Source organism: Macaca mulatta, chromosome 4 (assembly GCF_049350105.2).
Source record: "Macaca mulatta isolate MMU2019108-1 chromosome 4, T2T-MMU8v2.0, whole genome shotgun sequence".
Classification (NCBI taxonomy): domain Eukaryota; kingdom Metazoa; phylum Chordata; class Mammalia; order Primates; family Cercopithecidae; genus Macaca; species Macaca mulatta.
Window position 1 is genome coordinate 135,727,684 of NC_133409.1, and position 18,171 is coordinate 135,745,854.

An 18,171-nucleotide genomic window follows, 5' to 3' on the forward strand; every position below is an offset into this window, starting at 1 on the left:
CTTTGGCAGGAGAATCACTTGAACCCAGGAGGTGGAAGTTGCAGCGAGCCAAGATTGCACCATTGTGCTCCAGCCTGGGCAACAAGAGTGAAACTCCATCACACACACACACACACACACACACACACACACACACACACACACACACAGTTTTCCTGTAAACTGTTAATGAAAATACTACTGTTTACTGCTGTTTCAATGATGCTTTTAGTAAATATTTTTACTATTAAAATAATTGATACTCTAATAAATGATGTTCATTAGGTGTTTTATGCTAAAATACTCAAGGAACAGTATAAATAAATATGAAAGAAAATGCATGCACATGTTTCATTGAAGGTGCTAGCAGTTGAATTCCCTTTATATTAATGTTATTACATGTTTTTCCTTCTAGTTAAAAATGTTCATCTATTTTAGATTATTTAATAAAATGTACCATATTTTATTTAAAATAAGCATTTTGTTGATTTAAATATAGAAAATGTTACACTAATTGGAGTTTGAAGAACTTCGTAGTACAAGAATTGTTTTATTATATTTTACATAGAAATTTTTATTTACCACAATTTTGGTGATTTGATTTTAGAGATATCACCTCATACTATTTAATTTTTGGCTCCTACCTCAACCGGGCTTAAGATTTTATATGTAATGCATTATTGCCAGAAAATGCTGCTTATCAACTCTCATTGGGGCTTTTCTAGGAAAAATGAAAATAAAAAACATAACCATCACTATGAGGTTCAAGGGTTTATTTCAGAGTTCAGGAGAGATATAAGCAGAAACTGATATTTTGTCTGGGGATCTAGAATTTGTATCTAACTAAACTTCATGAGAGCAGAGTGATGTTCGGTGGTACCCACCTTTCTGTCCTTTGCTCTGAGCATCTGTGATGATGGGATTGAAGAACATAGAGCTTCCTGAAGATGATTCAGTAGCCATGTCATAATTTTCAGTCAGTCTTACTTGCATAACCATGGGCAAGTTATTTCACTTTCTGAGCCTCTTAACTATTGAGCTTTGAGCAGAATAGTATCACAGGCATGAAAATAAGTACAAAAGAAGAAAGTAGATCCCATCCTTGGACTATATGGGGATACTGACCTAATCTACTAAATTATATACCAGTATCAAAAAATGGAAAAACTCTGCAGTTAGGCAAACTACAAATATAAGGGGTGAGAAACTAACAGAAGGGTTAAACACAGCTAGGTGAAATCAATACTGGAAAGCTTTAGGGGGCAAGGAGGGGGACCTGTGTACCACGGATTGGCCAAGATAACACTGATTTCTTAGGATCTGGACCTGGTTCACAAATGACTTGAAGTAATTATCTCAGTCAGAAGAGGAAATATCTGTGTGTGTGTGTGTGTGTGTGTGTGCGCATGCACTTACTCTCAATGTGGATTAACTATTACCTATTAGAGTTATCATGATCAGGATTCAGGTGCTGATGAAGTAGATCATACTTCCTTAATATCAGCTTCTACTTATTTTGATCTGCTTCATTCCTGTGGCATAGGAGAGTAAGCTCTGGTGCCAGTTTCCCTGAGTTTGAATCCTAGCCCTGCCATATTGTCAGTGGTCTTGTAAAAGTTACTTAATTACTTTGTTCCTCTGTTTTCCCATCTGTAAGATGGGGATAATATTGGTACCAACCTTATAGACTATTGTAGAGATTAAATAGGGTAGTTAATGTATGTAATTGATGTTCTAAATGCATATAAATCATTTAGAATAGTGCCTGGAACTCAATACATGAGAGACATTAGTAATAGTGATGTTGGTGGTGATCTCTGTTTCCTATACCTGCTTGTTTTAAAAAACCATAGTACTGACTTGGTTCTTGCCCCAAAGCAGAGCTGTATGGGAAATTCTGATTTAGGGATCAAGGGAACCATGCGAACTCGCAGATCTTCTCCCTTCCAATATCCCCTGCCTCTCCTCCTGATCGTACTCCACTGTTCTGCCCCTGACAATCCAAAACTGTGACCCGAAAACTGAGTTTTAAGGAATTTGTTCTTCAGTAACACATGCTCGTCTTTGTATCCCCAGGAATGAGGGGAGAATCATACTTCATCGGAATGAGGAGCCCGGGACAGCAGGGACACATCCCTGAAGATGGAGGACTTTTCTTACTGTGTTGCATAGACAGGGACTGGGCTGTCACTCGTTGTTTTGCAGAAGAAGCCTTTCAAGCAATCACTGACTTCAATGACCTCCCCAACTCGTTGTTTGCGTGCAATGTTCACCAGTCAGTATTTGAAGGAGAAGACAGCAAGGTAAGACGTCTTTTTCTGTTCCTGAAACATGGGGAGATGTGGCATTATCTCAAAGTAATCCTGCTGTTCATTTGTGGTTGGTGTTTTGAAGTTTTTGAAAATGTTTACTTGGCTCTATTTTTGGCATGTGTACCAGGATAAGAAAATCCCGTTCTATTATCAACTAACTAGAGGTACATCTGACAGGTTTGTAGATGAAAATATGTTGAATCAAATTGAGTCCTCTGTGACTCATAGGTCTGTCTACCAAAACAAGTGGTGTTAATATGGATGGTAGGAAATGCCCCTTAGGCTAGGAAGCAGATGTCCTAAACTCCTAAACGTTTCCTTTTCCCTTACTCTGCCATAAATATAATTTGCCTTTCTCAAAACAGCATAAACTCCATTTTACCTCCAACTTACCTGCAGCTTGATGAATGTTCTAAAAAAGCCTTCTTAAACTGTGAGCCAAGTCTCACAGTAGATATTAGAGAAGGTAAGACGGTTGGCATCTGAGTCCTTCATTGCTCACTGATACCATGGTGGTATTGCTATGTGTGTGTTGTAAGAATTTGAATGAAGCAGTAACTCCTCAATTTGAAATGACTGGGGAATGAGGTTTTCTATGTATTAACATTTTCCATCTTCCCATTTTAAGAAACAGACTTAACTTAGTGTAAATGTTTTTGGCAATCACAGTAAATATTCCATTTGGAGACCTTTCCAAAGTTTATTTCAGATTTCTCTGACCTTTAAATGGGGTATCTAAATGGATTAAACCTTCCCTTGTAGATGTAGATTCTTAGTTATAAAAGCCACTATTATACTACTGAAACATGGACAAAATATTTTGGATGAAGGGTTTTTTTTTTTTTTTTTCTTTTTTCTTTTGTTTTGTTTGAGACGGATTCTTGCTCTGTTGCCCAGGCTGGAGTGCAGTGGCGGTGATCTTGGCGCACTGCAAGCTCCGCCTCCTGGGTTCACGCCTTTCCCCTGCCTCAGGCTCCCGAGTAGCTGGGACTACAGGCGCCCGCCACCACGCCCGGCTAATTTTTTGTGTTTTTAGTAGAGACGGGTTTCATCATGTTAGCAAGGATGGTCTTGATCTCCTGACCTCGTGATCCGCCCGCCTCTGCCTCTCAAAGTGCTGGAATTATGGGCGTGAGCCACCGCGCCCAGCCGGGCCTTTTTGTTTTTCTAAACTAAAGTATATGACTCTGTGTGAGGTACAAGAGTAGGCTTTATGATGGCTGTTTCGCAAACTTTTCCTCTTTGTGCCCATTGCTGAAGTCTGTGTTTGGCACAATTACTGGAAGTCTGATTTATGGATATGATTGATTTTGTAGACAATCCTGATAGCCACAGAGAAAACCATCCAAGAGGATTAGGAGTTATTTTAAGCCATTTAAAGATATTTTTATAATGATATCAGTTTGGAGTTGAACTGTTGAAATTATGGGCTGAAAATAGCTTGAAATGCAAGGAATTATATATAATTAGAATCTCCAGTGCTATGATCATCAGACTATTTAAAGTAAGAAAGTGGCACATGCCAATTTCTTCTTTGAAAGAAACGGAGAATTTTATTCTTGGATTATAAACAGATTATCACAAATGATCATTTACTCAGGGCAAGTAGTTTCCTCTGAAATATACCTGCCATAAACTGTAAAGCAATAGTCTATGTATTCTCATTATATCATCAATTTCTGTAAATATCACAATTAGAAGGATTTTCCTTAGAGATTTAACTGGGGTTTTGATTCTTTCCTTTTAAAATACTTCCCAGTAGATTGAAACAATGAGACCTAGGAAGGTGCTAATCTCATTTAGCAGTGCTGCTCAAGAATGGCTGATTAACTGAATTAGAACTGAGGACATAGAAGGACAGGGGCTGGTGGGGGGAGTTCATGAGAGTCTGCACACATCTATTTTGATATTCTGATTTGTGACTGAATAATGGATGACAAGATTTTCTCATCTAATGTGTATATGAAGTTTGTGCATAGCAGTTTGGGAAATAGTATTTGGTTTTAGGATGACCTTGATAAAATATTGAGGCAAAATAAACAAGAATATAGTTAATTGCACTCAGTTTCCAATGATTTAGATCACAATTTTACAACCATGGAGGTGAATTTTATAATTGGCCAAAGTCTATGTAATTCAGCTTACTAAATCAGAAAGTCTTCTACCTCGGGGAGATTTTTTTATTTTACTCTTCCTTTTGTGGACAGTCTTTAGGATACCAAATAATCCGACATGGATTTAGTTTTGATTTAATTATATCTATATGGTTGAAGGTGACAAAACAAGATAATCAGATACCACATAAGTTGACAGTAGCCAGAAGGCATGATCACTGGGACTCCAGAAAAAAAAGTGGAGAGTATTGTGGCATCTCATTTTCACTGCCATATTTCTCTTCCAGACCCAGAAATTCATATTGCTTTCCTTTAACCTCCTTTTAAACTATTATAATAAAATCACTTATTTTAAGACATTAAGTATCATACTCCATTCTGTCAGAATATTCTTTCCACAAGGTTTACATTTCAGGAATCTGAGCCATCAAGTCTGACGATGGGTACTTTTCCCAAAGGGTGGATGTTTTAGGCACTGTGATAAGTTGGTGGGGAGATATTTTTAGGCAGGGGGAAAAGAAGCAAAAAGCATTTCCAGCACTCCTTGTATTTGCCTATGGGCAAGGCTGGCCATGGTAATTGTTTTTATGTTTGGCTTTGGGAAGATGTATTCAGCAGCCTGGAATTATAGCAGTGGGTGGAGACATCAGAAATGATGCTTAGCCTTCATTTCCAAGGTTTAGGAAGGTAGGTGGTTTCATACGTAATTTGTTTTGGCAGAGTCCTTTCTTTTTTTGGCAAAGCCTGCTTCTGAAATCCTTGTGTCTCCGTATTGACGGATTTGGGTTTAGCCTTTGTCCTACAATTATTATAAAGTATCTATTTAACTTCCATAGTTGGGTAGGAATTAAACCTTTTGCTTTCTGTCACAAATGAGTCTTGCAGCATTCTCTTCTCTATTTTCCCACGTCTGAGATACCTTTTCGTTTTTGAGGAAATTTATGGGGTACTAAATGGAACTTCTCATACTATAGGTAACAGCACAGGATATGATCTGGATCTGTTTATTTCTGTATCACTTTGTTCTATTCAAAGTGATAAATATTCTGATATGCTCATTTCTGCTGTCCTATTTACATTCTAAGTTCTGACACCTAAAGCACATGTTAAAAAACAGCTTTGTGTTGTCCGTAATGTTCATTCCAATTTTCAGTTAGGCAGAATTCTGTGAGATTGTATTTTGATTTGATGCTTTTGCAATGAGTGAGCACATACTTCATTGAGGCTTGTTGTGGTCCAGATGGTTGAGATTTGTTTATATAACACAAAGGAGAACTGGAGCTGGAGGAAATTGGCATCTGAAACCAATAAATGCAGATTGCTGTTTGCGTGCTACAGCTTGAAGTATAAATATTTTTGTATGAAACACATTTAAAACTGTGATCTTCACAGTATCCAACACCTGAAAATTACTAGGGTACATTTCTCTTCAGAGCGCTCCCCTGGGTTCATCTTTCGGGATCCAGCTGGGCTGCAGAAGTCATCTTGAGGAAGGTGAGGCTAGGAAGGTTGTCCTTTGAGCAGCCTTGAGTCTGTGCTAAAGACAGATAAGGGTCTGCTGGGTTGGATGTTGGAATGCACTGCCTGCTAAAGGGGAACAGTGAAGCAATGACTATGAAATGTTTAGCCAAATTCAACTGAATAAGGAGAAACCTGAAAGGTGACTTTTTAAAAAAATTATTATACTTTAAGTTCTGGAATACATGTGCAGAACATGCAGGTTTGTTACATAGGTACACACGTGCCATGGTGGTTTGCTGCACCCTTCAACCCGTCACCTACATTAGATATTTCTCTAAAATATGAATTTATTCAATTTATTAATAATTATAACAGCAGCAGCAGCAAATACCTATATAGCATTTGGCATGGTGCCAGGTGCTTTACATGAGTCCTTTACTTGTCATGAGAACCCTATGAGGGTAGTATCTTTCTGTAACTCCACTTCCTGGGTGCATGTCAGGATTGTATTCCCTGGACCCTACTGGCTGTTTCTGCCCTATGTGTAAGCAGAAGTGACTTGTGTCATTTCTAGGCCAAGAATTTAATGTACCAATCCTGAAGAATGTTCCCCTTGCTCTGTTAGGGAAACTGGCATTGTGCCAAGTAGCGCTGGCTTAGGCAGTTTGGGTCCTGGAGTAAGGACAGTGATGATTGATATAGGGTAGAATCCTAGCTAACCTATGATGAACATGTAATGCAACAAGAAAAATAAACAAATAAGAACTTTTGTTGGTTCAGGCCACTGGATTTTGGGGTTTGTTATTAGAGTATAAATTAGTCCATCTAGATTGATATAGTAAGTATCATTATCCCTATTTTTCAGGAGAGGACACTAGAGAGCAGAGACTTTGCCCATGGTCTAAGGTAGTAGTGGCCAAGGCAGGATTCAAATCTAGGCTGCCAGGCTACAGAGTTCATGCTTTTAAACATTATGCACTACTGCCTCCTGATATATAGATATTTATTGAAAGCAGGTATGATATTTGGCTCTGGGGATGCAATGGTAAACAAGATAGGCTTAAATTTAATTTATAATATACCAAGAGAGGTCTATTCAAAATAAGCAAACAAATAATAAACATAATAAATGCTGATGGTGATGCCAAAACAAAAGGACATTTAGCATATTTTCAACTGCATTCATTCCCTTACACACACAGACAGACATACACACATCACACATGAACATACACAGTTTTTTAAAAATAAGGGGGTAATTCTGCCAACCATTAAAGAGTATGTTCTACTAGAATGCGCATGTGGTGAGAGACCTGGCTCTACTGTTCTCTTAGTCTTTGTGTGTCTTGTAGATAGATCATTGCAATGCATTGCAAGTAGCTAGAGTGATTCTAATATTCAAAGATGTACATTTTCATTCAGCATATCCACTAAATCTGAACCAATTTCTTCTTGAGTTCAGCTGACAAAACGCTGAGCTAGTCTAATACTGCAGGCATTATGAGAGCATCCTAAAGGATTTTCAAAGCTAAATCTGATTATTTGTGGTTTTTACTTTATTCTAGAGGAATTTTAACTAGAGGAACTCTCTCTATAGTTTGTAGGAGAATGTCGATGTTTACTTTAAACTTTACAACTGCAGGTCCACAATCTCTTGTCTATAGTAGTGAAATCTGAAAATTTGAAAACTGAGACTTTTTTTCACAGTCCATTTTGAGACAAAACATCACTTCATTAAAATCTGACCTGAACTGATAAGAAGATACTTGTAGTGTGACTAGTCAGCTATTTCTCTGTAGAAATATTCCTGCCTTTAATTACTAGGGGCTGCCCCAGACATTGCTGGGACATTACACAATATGAACCCTGTGCCCAGTATTACATATCCAAATCCCCCAATTCAGAATGCCAAACATATCACTCTTCAAGAGTTTCAGACAGTAGGTTGTAGATCTATAAAACATAAAAATGGATCTACATTCCATTTTCAAAAAGAAGAATGAATTCATCATGGAAATCTGAAATGCCATAAAGTGAACAATTAAATGTATTTTGCCCGTAAGATGCTTATGTCTATTTTCTTAATTTTTAAATAACTTATTTTTAATTGATTAACAAAAATTATATATACATTTATTGGATACAATATGATGTTTTGAAATATGTATGCATTATGTAATGACTAATGAGCTAATTAACATATCTATTACCTCACATACTTATTACTTCTTTGTGGGGAGAATATATAAAATCTACCTTCCTAGTGGTTTTAAAAGTGCAATAGATTATTTTTAACTAAAGTCACCATGTTGTAGAATAGATCTTTTGAACTTATTCCTCCTGTCCAGCTGAAATTTTGTAGCCTTTGTTCAACAACTCCCCAGCCCCTGGTAAGTACCATTCTACTCTTGGTTTCTATGTGTCTGACATTTTTATAATTCACATATAAGTGAGATTATGTAATATTTGTCCTTCTGTACCTGTCTTATTTCACTTAACATACTATCCTTCATTTTCATCCATGTTGTGCAAAGACAGGATTTCCTTCTTGTTTAAGGCTGACTGGTATTTCATATATACCACATTTTCTTTATCTATTCATCTGTTGATGAACACTTAGGTTAAGTCCATATCTTGGCAATTATAAATAATGCTGCAATGAATGATGGAGAGCAGGTATCTCTTCAACACACCAATTTCATTTTATTTAGATATATACCCAGTAGTGGGATTGTTGGATCAAATGGTGGTTCTATTTTTAGTTTTTGAAGGAAACTCCATACTGTTTTCCATAATAAGTGTACCAATGTAAATTCCCACTAACAATGTGTAATAGTTTCCTTTTCCTGACATCATCACCAACACTTTCACCTTTTTTACATTAGCCATCCTAACAGGTGTGAGGTGATATTTCATTATGGTATTAATTTGCATTTCCCTGATCATTAGTAATGTTGAGCACTTTTAAATATACCTATTGGTCATTTGTATGTCTTCTTTTGAGAAATGTGAATTCAGCTCCTTTGCCTATTTTTAAATCAGGTTATTTGTTTTCTTGCTATTGAGTTGTTTGAGTTCCTTGTGTATATTTGGCTGCTAACTCCTTGTCAGATTTACAAATATTTTCTCTCTTTGCAAATATTTTCTCCATTAATTGTTTCCTTTACTGTGCAACAGCCTTTTAGTTTAATGTAATCCCATTTATTTTTGCTTTTGTTGGCTGTGCTTTTGTGGTCATATCCAAAAAATCATTACCCAGACCAAAGTCAACAATTCTTTTCATACATTTTCTTCTAGTAGTTTTATAGTTTTAAGTCTTATGTAAGTCTATTTCATTTTGAATTTATTTTTGCTTATGGCATGAGCTAAAGTTCTGATTTCATTCTTCTGCATGTGGCTATCCAGTTGTCCCAACATTATTTATTAAAGAGACTGTTTTTCTTCTTTGTGTGTTCTTGGCACCTTTGTGGAAAATCAATTGACTGTAAATGCATGGATTTATTTCTGGGCTTTCTATTCTGTTCCATTGGTCCATGTGGTGGTTTTTATGTTAGTACCATGATGTTTTGATTACTATACCTTGGTAGTATATTTTGAAGTCAGCTTTTTTCTTTTTACTCAAGATCGTTTTGACTATTCAGAGTCCCTTGTGGTTCCATATAAATTTTAGGATTGTTTTTTCTATTTCTGTGAAAAAATGTTATTGGAATTTTGTTAGAGATTGCGTTGAATCTATAGATTGCTTTCTGTAGTATGAATGTTTTAATAATAGTAATTCTTCTAGCTACTGAAGATGGAATATCTTTTCATTTATTGTGTCTTCTTCAGATTCCTTCATTATGTTTTATAGTTTTCAGTGTACAGGTCTTTCACTTCTTGGTTAAATTTATTTCTAAGTATTTGATTTTTCTTAGCTTTTGTAATTCGGTTGGTTGTTTTAATTTCTTTTCCAGGTAGTTCTTTGTTAGTATATAGAAATGTTACAGATTTTTGTATTTTGGTTTTGTATCCTACAACTGTACTGAATTTGTTTATTATCCTAACAGTTGTTTGACGGAGTGTTTAGGGTTTTCTATGTATAAGATCATGTAATCTGCAGATAGGGACAATTTAACCTCTTCCTTTCCAGTTTAGATGCCTTTTATTTCTTTCTCTTGCCTAATTGCTTTGCTTTGGCTAGAATTTGCAGTATTATGTTGAATAAAAGTGGTAAGAGTGGGCTTCCTTGTCTTGTTCCTAATCTTAGAGGAAAATCTTCCACCTTTTCAATGTTAAGTATGGTGTCAGTTGTGAGTTTGTTATATATGGCCTTTGTTATGTTGAGGTGCATTCCTTTGACAACTAATTTGTTGAGAAATTTTATTATGAAAGAGTGTTGAATTTTGTCAAATGCTTTTTCTGTTTCTATTGAGGTGACCATATGTTTTTTATCCTTCATTCTGTTAATGTTGTGTATCACATTTACAGATTTGCATTTCTTGAATTATTTGTGCTTTTCTGTGATAAATCTCATGTGATTGTGGTGAACAATCATTTTAATGTGCTGTTGAATTTGGTTTACAGGTATTTTGTGGATGCTTTTTGTATTTATGTTCATTAGGGATACTGGTCTATAATTTTCTTGTCTTTGTAGTGTAGTTGTCTGACTTTGGTATCGGGGTAATACTGGCTTTGTAAAATACATTTGGAAGTATTCCTTTTTCAATTTTTTGGGAAAAGTTTGATAATAATTGATTTTAGTTCTTTAGATGTTTGTTAAAATTCAGTAATAAAGTGATGGTGTTCTGGGGTTTTCTTTGGTAGGAGACATTTTATTACTGATTTGATCTTTGTACTTGTTATTGGTCTGTTTATGTTTTCTTTTTCTTCATGATTCAGTCTTGGTAGGTTTTATGTCTCTAGGAATGTATCCATTTCTTCTAAGTTATCCAACTGTTAACATATAATTATTCATAGTAATTTCCTATGATCCTTTGTATTCCTGTGGTATCAGTTCTAATGTCTCCTCTTTCATTTCTGATTTTATGTGAGTCTCTCAGATTTTTTTTTATTAATCTAGCTTAAGGGTTGTTGATTTTGTTTATCTTTTTAAAAGGCCAACTCAGTTTTATCGATCATTTCTACCATTTTTCTAGTCTATTTCATTTATTTTCTGATCTTTATTATTTCCTTTATTCTACTAACTTTGGGCTTAGTTTGTTCTTTTCTTTTTAATTCCTTGTGGTATGATGTTATGTTTTTTGTTTGAAATCTTCTTTTTCGATGTAGGCATGTATTGCTGTAAGTTTTTTTCTTAGATATATTTTGCTGTATCTCATAGTATGCTAGTAGGTTTTAGTATTTTGTGTGTCCATTTGCATTTGTCTCAAGATATTTTTAAATTCTTCTTTGACTTATTGGTTGTTCAGGAGCATCTTGTTAAATTTTTATGTATTTGTAAATTTTCTGGAATTCTTTCTGTTACTGTTCTCCAGTTTAATATACCATGGTGGTTTAAAAAAGATATCTGATATGATTTTAATCTTTTAAAATGTGTTAAGACATTTTTGTGGTCTAATATGATTTATCCTGGAGAATATTATGTGTACATTTGAAAAGAATGTATATATATATATATCCTGCTACTATTGGATGGGATCTTTTGTATATGTCTGTTAGGTTTATTTGGTCTAATGTACAGTTTAAGTCTGATGTTTCCTTACTGATATTCTGTCTGGATTATCTATCCTTTGCTGAAAGTGTAGTATGGAAGTCCTCTACCATTATTGTGTTATAGTCTCTCTCTCTCTCTCTCTAGATCTATTAATATTTGCTTTATATTTTTAGATGCTCCAGTGTTGGGCACATGTGTATTTACAACTGTTATTTCTTAATGAATTAATCATTTTATCTTATATAATGACTTTCTTTGTCTTGTTCTACTTTTTTAGTGTAAATTCTATTTTATCTAATATAAATAGCTACCCCTGCTCTCATTTGGTTAGCATTTACATGGAATATCTTTTTCCTTCCCTTCCCTTTTAGTATATATGTGAAGTGTGTCTATTGTAGGCAGTGTATAGTTAGGTCTTTTTTAAAAAGCCCATTCAGCCATTCAGTCATTCTTGTCTTTTGATTGGAAAATTGAATCAATTTACACTCAAAGAAATAATTGATAGGTAAGGATTCATTAGTACAATTTTGTTAATTGTTTTTGGTTGTTTTGTAGATCTGTTGTTCCTTTCTTTCTCTCTTACTGTGAGAGAAATTGTAATTAGATGATTTTCTTTAGTGGTATGCTTTGATTCCTTACTTTTTATGGTTTGTGTATCAACTAAAGGATTTTGCTTTGTGGTTATCATTAGGCTTACATAAAATATCTTATAATTAAAATTGACTTTTTTATGCTGACAATTTGATTACATGAAAAAACTCAATAATTTTGCTCCTCTTTCTGCATTTTATGTTTTTGATGCCACAGTTTACATTGTTTTATATTATATATCCCTTAACAAATTATAGTATCTATCATTATTTTTATAGTTTAGTCTTTGAACCTTCATACAAAAGATATAAGTGGCTTACGTAGAACCATGATAGTAGTGGAATATTTTGAATTTGACTGTATACTGATTTTTACCAAGAAATTTTATACTTTCCTATGCTTGATTGTATTACTAATTAGCATCCTCCTTTTCTTTCAGATTGAAGAAATCCCATTAGCATTTCTTGTAAAATAGGTCTGGTGGTGATAAACTGTCAGCTTTGTTTGTCTGGGAAAGTATTTTTCTCTCCATTTCTGAAGGATAGATTTGCTGGGTCGAGAATTCTTGGTTGGCAGTCCCCCCCCCAACCCCCACCCCACCCTGCCTCCGTGTTATCACTTTGAATATATTATCCCACTCTCTTCTGGCCTGTAAGGTTTATGTAAAAAAGTCTATTGTTAGCCCTATTGGAACTTCATTACCTGTAATATGCTTTTTTCTTTCTTTTTTTTTTTTCTTGCTTTTAGGATCCTCTTTTTATTTTTGATTTTTGACAGTTTGATTATAATATGTCTTACTGTAATCTCGTTTGGGCTGAATCTTAGTGGAGACCTTCCTGTACCTGGATATTTGTATATGTTTCCAGATTTGAAATTTTTCTGCTATGATTTCTTTACCTGAATTTCCTAGCCCTTTATTGTTCTACTCTTACTTTTTAACTCCAATAATTTGAATACTTGCTTATGATGCTGTCTTATGAATCCCATAAGCTTCTTTTATGCATTTTCATTCACTTTAGTATTTTTCATCTGACTATATATTTTCAAATAACCTGTCTTCAAGTTCACAGGCTTTCTTTTGCTTCACCAGTTCTGCTATTGACACCTTCTATTGTATTTTTAACTTTGTTCATTGCATTTTTCCGCTCCAGAATTTTTAAAATAATTCAATCTCTCATATTTTGGTTGCTTATTGTTCTTCTGATTTTGTTAAAATATTTCTCTCTATTTTACTATATTTTTGTGAGGTTTCTTAAAGTAATTATTTTGAATTCTTTGTCAGGCAGTTTACAAATCTTTATTTTGAGGGTGGTTATTGGTGCTTTATTTTATTCCTTTGCTGGTGTCATGTTTCCCTGATTGTTTCTAATTCTTGTGACTGTATATTAGTTTATATGCATTTGAAGAAGTAGGGACTTATTCTAGTCTTTTTGGACTGGCTTTGTCTGGGGGAAGTCCTTTACTAGTCAGCTCATCCAGAGATTCTCAACAGCTGGTCTGGCATGGTCCATGGGTGAACTTGCTGCTTAAGTCCTTGGACAGCCTATCCTGGTGCCTGGGTCAGCAGGTGGGCAGGCCTGGTGCTTGAGTCCATAAAGTTAGGCCTGGAGCCTGCATCTACTGAGATAAACCTATTGATTGGGCCTATGGGAGTGTACGTAGGGCCTTTGTCCATAAGGACAGGCCTAGAGCCTGAGTCTATAGAAGCTGGCCTGAAGCCTGGGTTTATAGAGGCTGACCTGGTACAGGGGTGGTCTTTGAGTCTGAGTCTGCAGAGGCTGGCTAGGTGCTAGTATGGACTTGGTTTCTAGGTTCACTGGGACTTTCCTGAAGTCTGAGTCCACAGGGACTGGCTTGGCACTGTAGTAGGCCTGGAGCCTGTGTCAACTGGAGCCTGGGGACACTGGAACTGGCCAAGGGCCTGGGGATGGCCTGTTGCTAGGACAAGTGTGGAACCTGGGACAAGTGTGGAGCCTGGGGGCCGGATATGCAGGTGTTGGCCTGAAGGCTAGGTACATGAGGGGAGGCCTGGGTCTTGGGGTCACAGGTGCTGTCCTGGTACCTGGGTCCACAGGGGTGATCCTGGAGCCTAGCTCTGTGTGGGGAAGCCCAGCAGTGAGGTCTACTAGGATATACCTAGCCCCTGGGTCTGCTGGAGCAGGCCTGGCCCATGAATATGCTGGAGCATGAAGCCGCAGGGACTGGCATGGAAAATGAAGCTGTAGGGGCTGGCTTGGCATTGGGCAGGCTCTTGGAACCTGTCTTTGAGTGTTAGCCTGGTAACTGATGCCAGGGTTACCAACGTGGCAAAGGGGCAGGTCTAAAGCCTGGGACTTTGTGGGCTGACCTGGGGCCTGGGGCCATAGGAGTTTGCCTGGAATCTGAGTCCATGGGTACCAGTACAATTACTAGAGCTGTGAGGGGGCTCATGTCTTTTGGAAATAAAGGATACATTCAAGCTAGGGTGAGCACTGTGTATAAATACTGTCCGTGTAGCCCTCCCCAAGCCAAACTCTGACACTCACTGAGTCTTTCTTTGAATATCTATAGATTAAAGCCTTTGGCCTTGACCTGCTTATGCAGCCCAAAACCCTTCATTCTAGCTCCTCACTAATGGTCTGGTCTGGGTCTATAGGAGAGACTCTTAGCCCATGAAACAGATAGTTACTGCTCCATGCAGTTGACTCAGGGAGCTTAAATTGTAAAATATTTTATATCAACTACCCAGACATATTTCCTTTTCTTCATTTACATTTTCTTCTCTAGACCCTGAAGCCCTTCAAGGCAGACGTAATTTATATTTTTGTCTTCTTTGTATTTCTAGTGCCTTGCAAAGGGCCTGACACAGAGTAGGTGCTCAATCAATATTGAATTGAAACTCTTCTTAAACGGTGACCAAATTAAGACACAGAGAGATGAATTTGCCAGAAATCAGCTGATTATTTGGAGAGATAAAAAAGAGTAGAGTGAGGCTTCCTGACTTTTAAGTCCAATTCATTACCCACTGTGCATCACTGTCTGAATTGTACTGTGGAAAGCAGGTTCTAAAAACAAAGTTGGCTGTACATCAGCACAAACTTCCATGTAGAAGAATGTAAGGCAGAAAGAACTCAGGCGATTCAGAAGCAATGCTCAAGCCAAATGTAAATGCACTGAATCCAAATCACTCTTGTAGTTAATGTTCAAAATTTTTAGAGGGGACTGACTCATTTAGTAAGCCAAGTGAATAAAAAATTAGAAGTGTCTTAAGCACATTTATTTTTATAACTATATCGAGGAGAAGAAAAGGGAGATGGGTAAAAAGAGAGTAGCAATAAAAGCAATAAATAAAATACATATTTATATTATTATGTTTATATTATTATAATAAATAAATAAATAAGTTTAAAAAGGTAACAATAAAAGCTAAAATCTGGTGCTTTGGAAGACCCTAGAATACATTAAGGCTGGTTGGAAAATTCACGCCAGGGATCTGTAACAAAGGATAAACATGAAGATAATAATTTATTATGGTTTCAGTATCACTGAATATATGTTGTAAAAATAAAACAGAAGTGAACTATGGGAACTCGAGGGTGGGAAAATGGATTACCAAATATTAGTTTTAGATATGAAAGCAGGTAACAGTTAAATTAGACATAAAATATTTAAGGAACTCTTAGGAGTTTCACTGTTTTTCTTGTGTTGTTCATTCCTTATCGGTAAAAGTGACATTTATAGTTATGTTTGTTGTCTTAAGGAATATTTAAATTATTGAAAGGGCATATCATTGTACTCAGGAGGTTAAATCTGTTTTTGTTTTCTTGTTTTCCCCGAACAGTGACTGAGACCCATGATTAGTTACTGCTAATCACTTGGGGGCACCTGCCAGATGAGAGGCCCAGTGTGGGGCAGATTTGAAAGCTGCTGTAGGACATTTTATGAAACCTTAACCTTTCTTAAAGTGACTAAAATATTCCAGAGGCATATTTAGTGTCTTGCTTCTCCACAGTACTGAGTGACCCCCTAGGGCCCAAGAGCCTGACAAGCTATTCTAAAAGTCCACTTAACTACCTGAAAATAATTGAGACAGTGGAGAGAATTAAACCTGATGGATACAGAGTTGAGAGTATTTGGATTCTGTGCCAAAGAGTGGGTAAACATATATTCTTGATGACACTTGGTGAAAGATGACTGCCACGTTCCATTTAGTCTGGTATGATATTAAAGAGGGACATGGAGCTTTTTGTTCCCCCTATTTGCAAAAATGGGTACTTGGAACCCATTTCATATGGTTTCCATCAGAGATGCTTCTAGTCTATACAGTGACTGTGAATTATCAAAATGAGCAGAAGCAGTCTTAAGGCATACTGCCTGGGGAAAAGAAGGTGACTTTGTAAAAATAGTGTCTTGCCCTCTAGGCTGATCGAGTGCATGCAACCCTGAACAGGGTGCCTTGGTGGCAATGGGGTGCATAGGCTAGATTTCATCCGCCACTCACTTCCTGGGCCAGGAGCCCCTGCGAAGTACACAAAGACATAACCATCATAGAGGCCATGAAAATTGCAAAGTATTTCAAATTTTAAAAGATATGTAAATTCAAAGGTAACTATTGAGTTCTGTTGTCTAAGAACATTACTTTTTTCAGAGGCAATTTCAGAGCTAGAACCCAGGGGTAAGATGAGCTTTATCATTATTATTTTCTTTAGTCTCAACAGCTGAGGATGTCGTGGGCTTCATCCTGCATGTCTTGACTTCCTTGAATTTAGTCTCAGTTTGGTGGGCATGAAATTCTTGATCGCCTCAGTGAGAACCAAAGAAAGTCAGAGTTTTGATGTCAACTTTAAAACTCCTCCAAGGTAACCATCTCAGCAGGCCTGGCATTTAGCTCAATGGATGAGATCGGTGTGATATAGATGGGCTGAGTGCCAGTTCCATTAATACCCTGTGCTGTTTTCTCTGTGAGAGTGGGGTTATTAGTGTGCTGTGCTGTATAGACTTCCTTATTACCTGTTCATTGATAATTTTATGCTTACGGTGTTCAACCATATGCCCCTGCCCCTTTTAGCAAAATGGGCATGTATAGAAACAGAACATGTATAGTTTATTTTTTTAGTTTTATCAGTTTCTGCTAATGTTCTATTTTACTGGGAATGTTGTATCATATAGCCTGACCATTATTTTAAACATAAATACCACAATCTCATTAGTGTTTTAAGAGAGAGACTTGCTGATCAGGTACATGATAGTTAAGGTTTTTAATCAACCATATTCAAATATCATGCCTCATACTTTGTTCAAAACCTGCCCTTCCTCCAAAAACATTTTTAGCTATTATTAACTCCAAATTATTTAGTATAATGTATTATTTATAGATAGAACGCTCTGTGTCATATGATGGTCTAGTCTTTACATTCCAGCTGGGTGTTTGTAAGTGTCTTAAGGTTGGAAGAGCAACCTCCTCATTCTTAGGGTGTCCCAGATGTTGAATGCAGCTCTCTAGACGTGATTTGAGTGTTGGATTCAGAAGCATTTGGGTCCAAATCCTGCCTTGACAATGTGGTAGTTATTTCATCTTTGCCAACTTAAAAATATCTTTGAAACTCAGTTCCATTTTTTATAAAATGGTGTTGACAATACCTTGTTTATTGGCTTGTTATGTGATTAAATGAGATAAAGTAGACAGAGGAGGTAGCCTGATACTAGACCTTCTCGGTAATCATGTTCCCTTCCTCACTCTTCTTTATTCCCCTCCCTACTACCCAGATCTGTGACTGTCTATCTCTGGTTCAAGGAAGGAAGGAGGTTTTCTAATAACCAGGTGTTTTTCTAAAAATATGTAGACCTAGAGAGCACATGTCTATGGAATCTGGAAGGAAGACTTAGGCAGATCCTTGCAGAATTATAACAAAGTTGTGCTTTTATATCATAGCCTTGAATTTTAAGGAAGGTTAATCTCTGTTTCCACATGGAAACTGTTTCTTCAATTGTTTTAGGACACTTTTTGTTCACTGTTTCCCATATAAGGTTCACGTGATACTTTTCTTTTAGAACTAGTTCCAGGAAGAGTTCGTTTACTCTG

General features: G+C 36.5%; 1 protein-coding gene across 3 annotated transcripts in view; it reads left to right on the forward strand.

Moving 5' to 3' along the window:
• RCAN2 (regulator of calcineurin 2) overlaps window positions 1-18,171 on the forward strand; it is a 258,084-nt gene that overhangs the window by 33,307 nt on the left and 206,606 nt on the right. For all 3 annotated transcript variants that reach the window (XM_015136495.3, XM_015136496.3, XM_015136494.3), the window contains exon 2: window positions 2,056-2,282. In XM_015136495.3, the coding sequence (XP_014991981.1) occupies window positions 2,058-2,282 (225 nt within the window). In that variant the 5' untranslated portion in view covers window positions 2,056-2,057. The remainder of the gene's footprint in view (window positions 1-2,055; window positions 2,283-18,171) is intronic.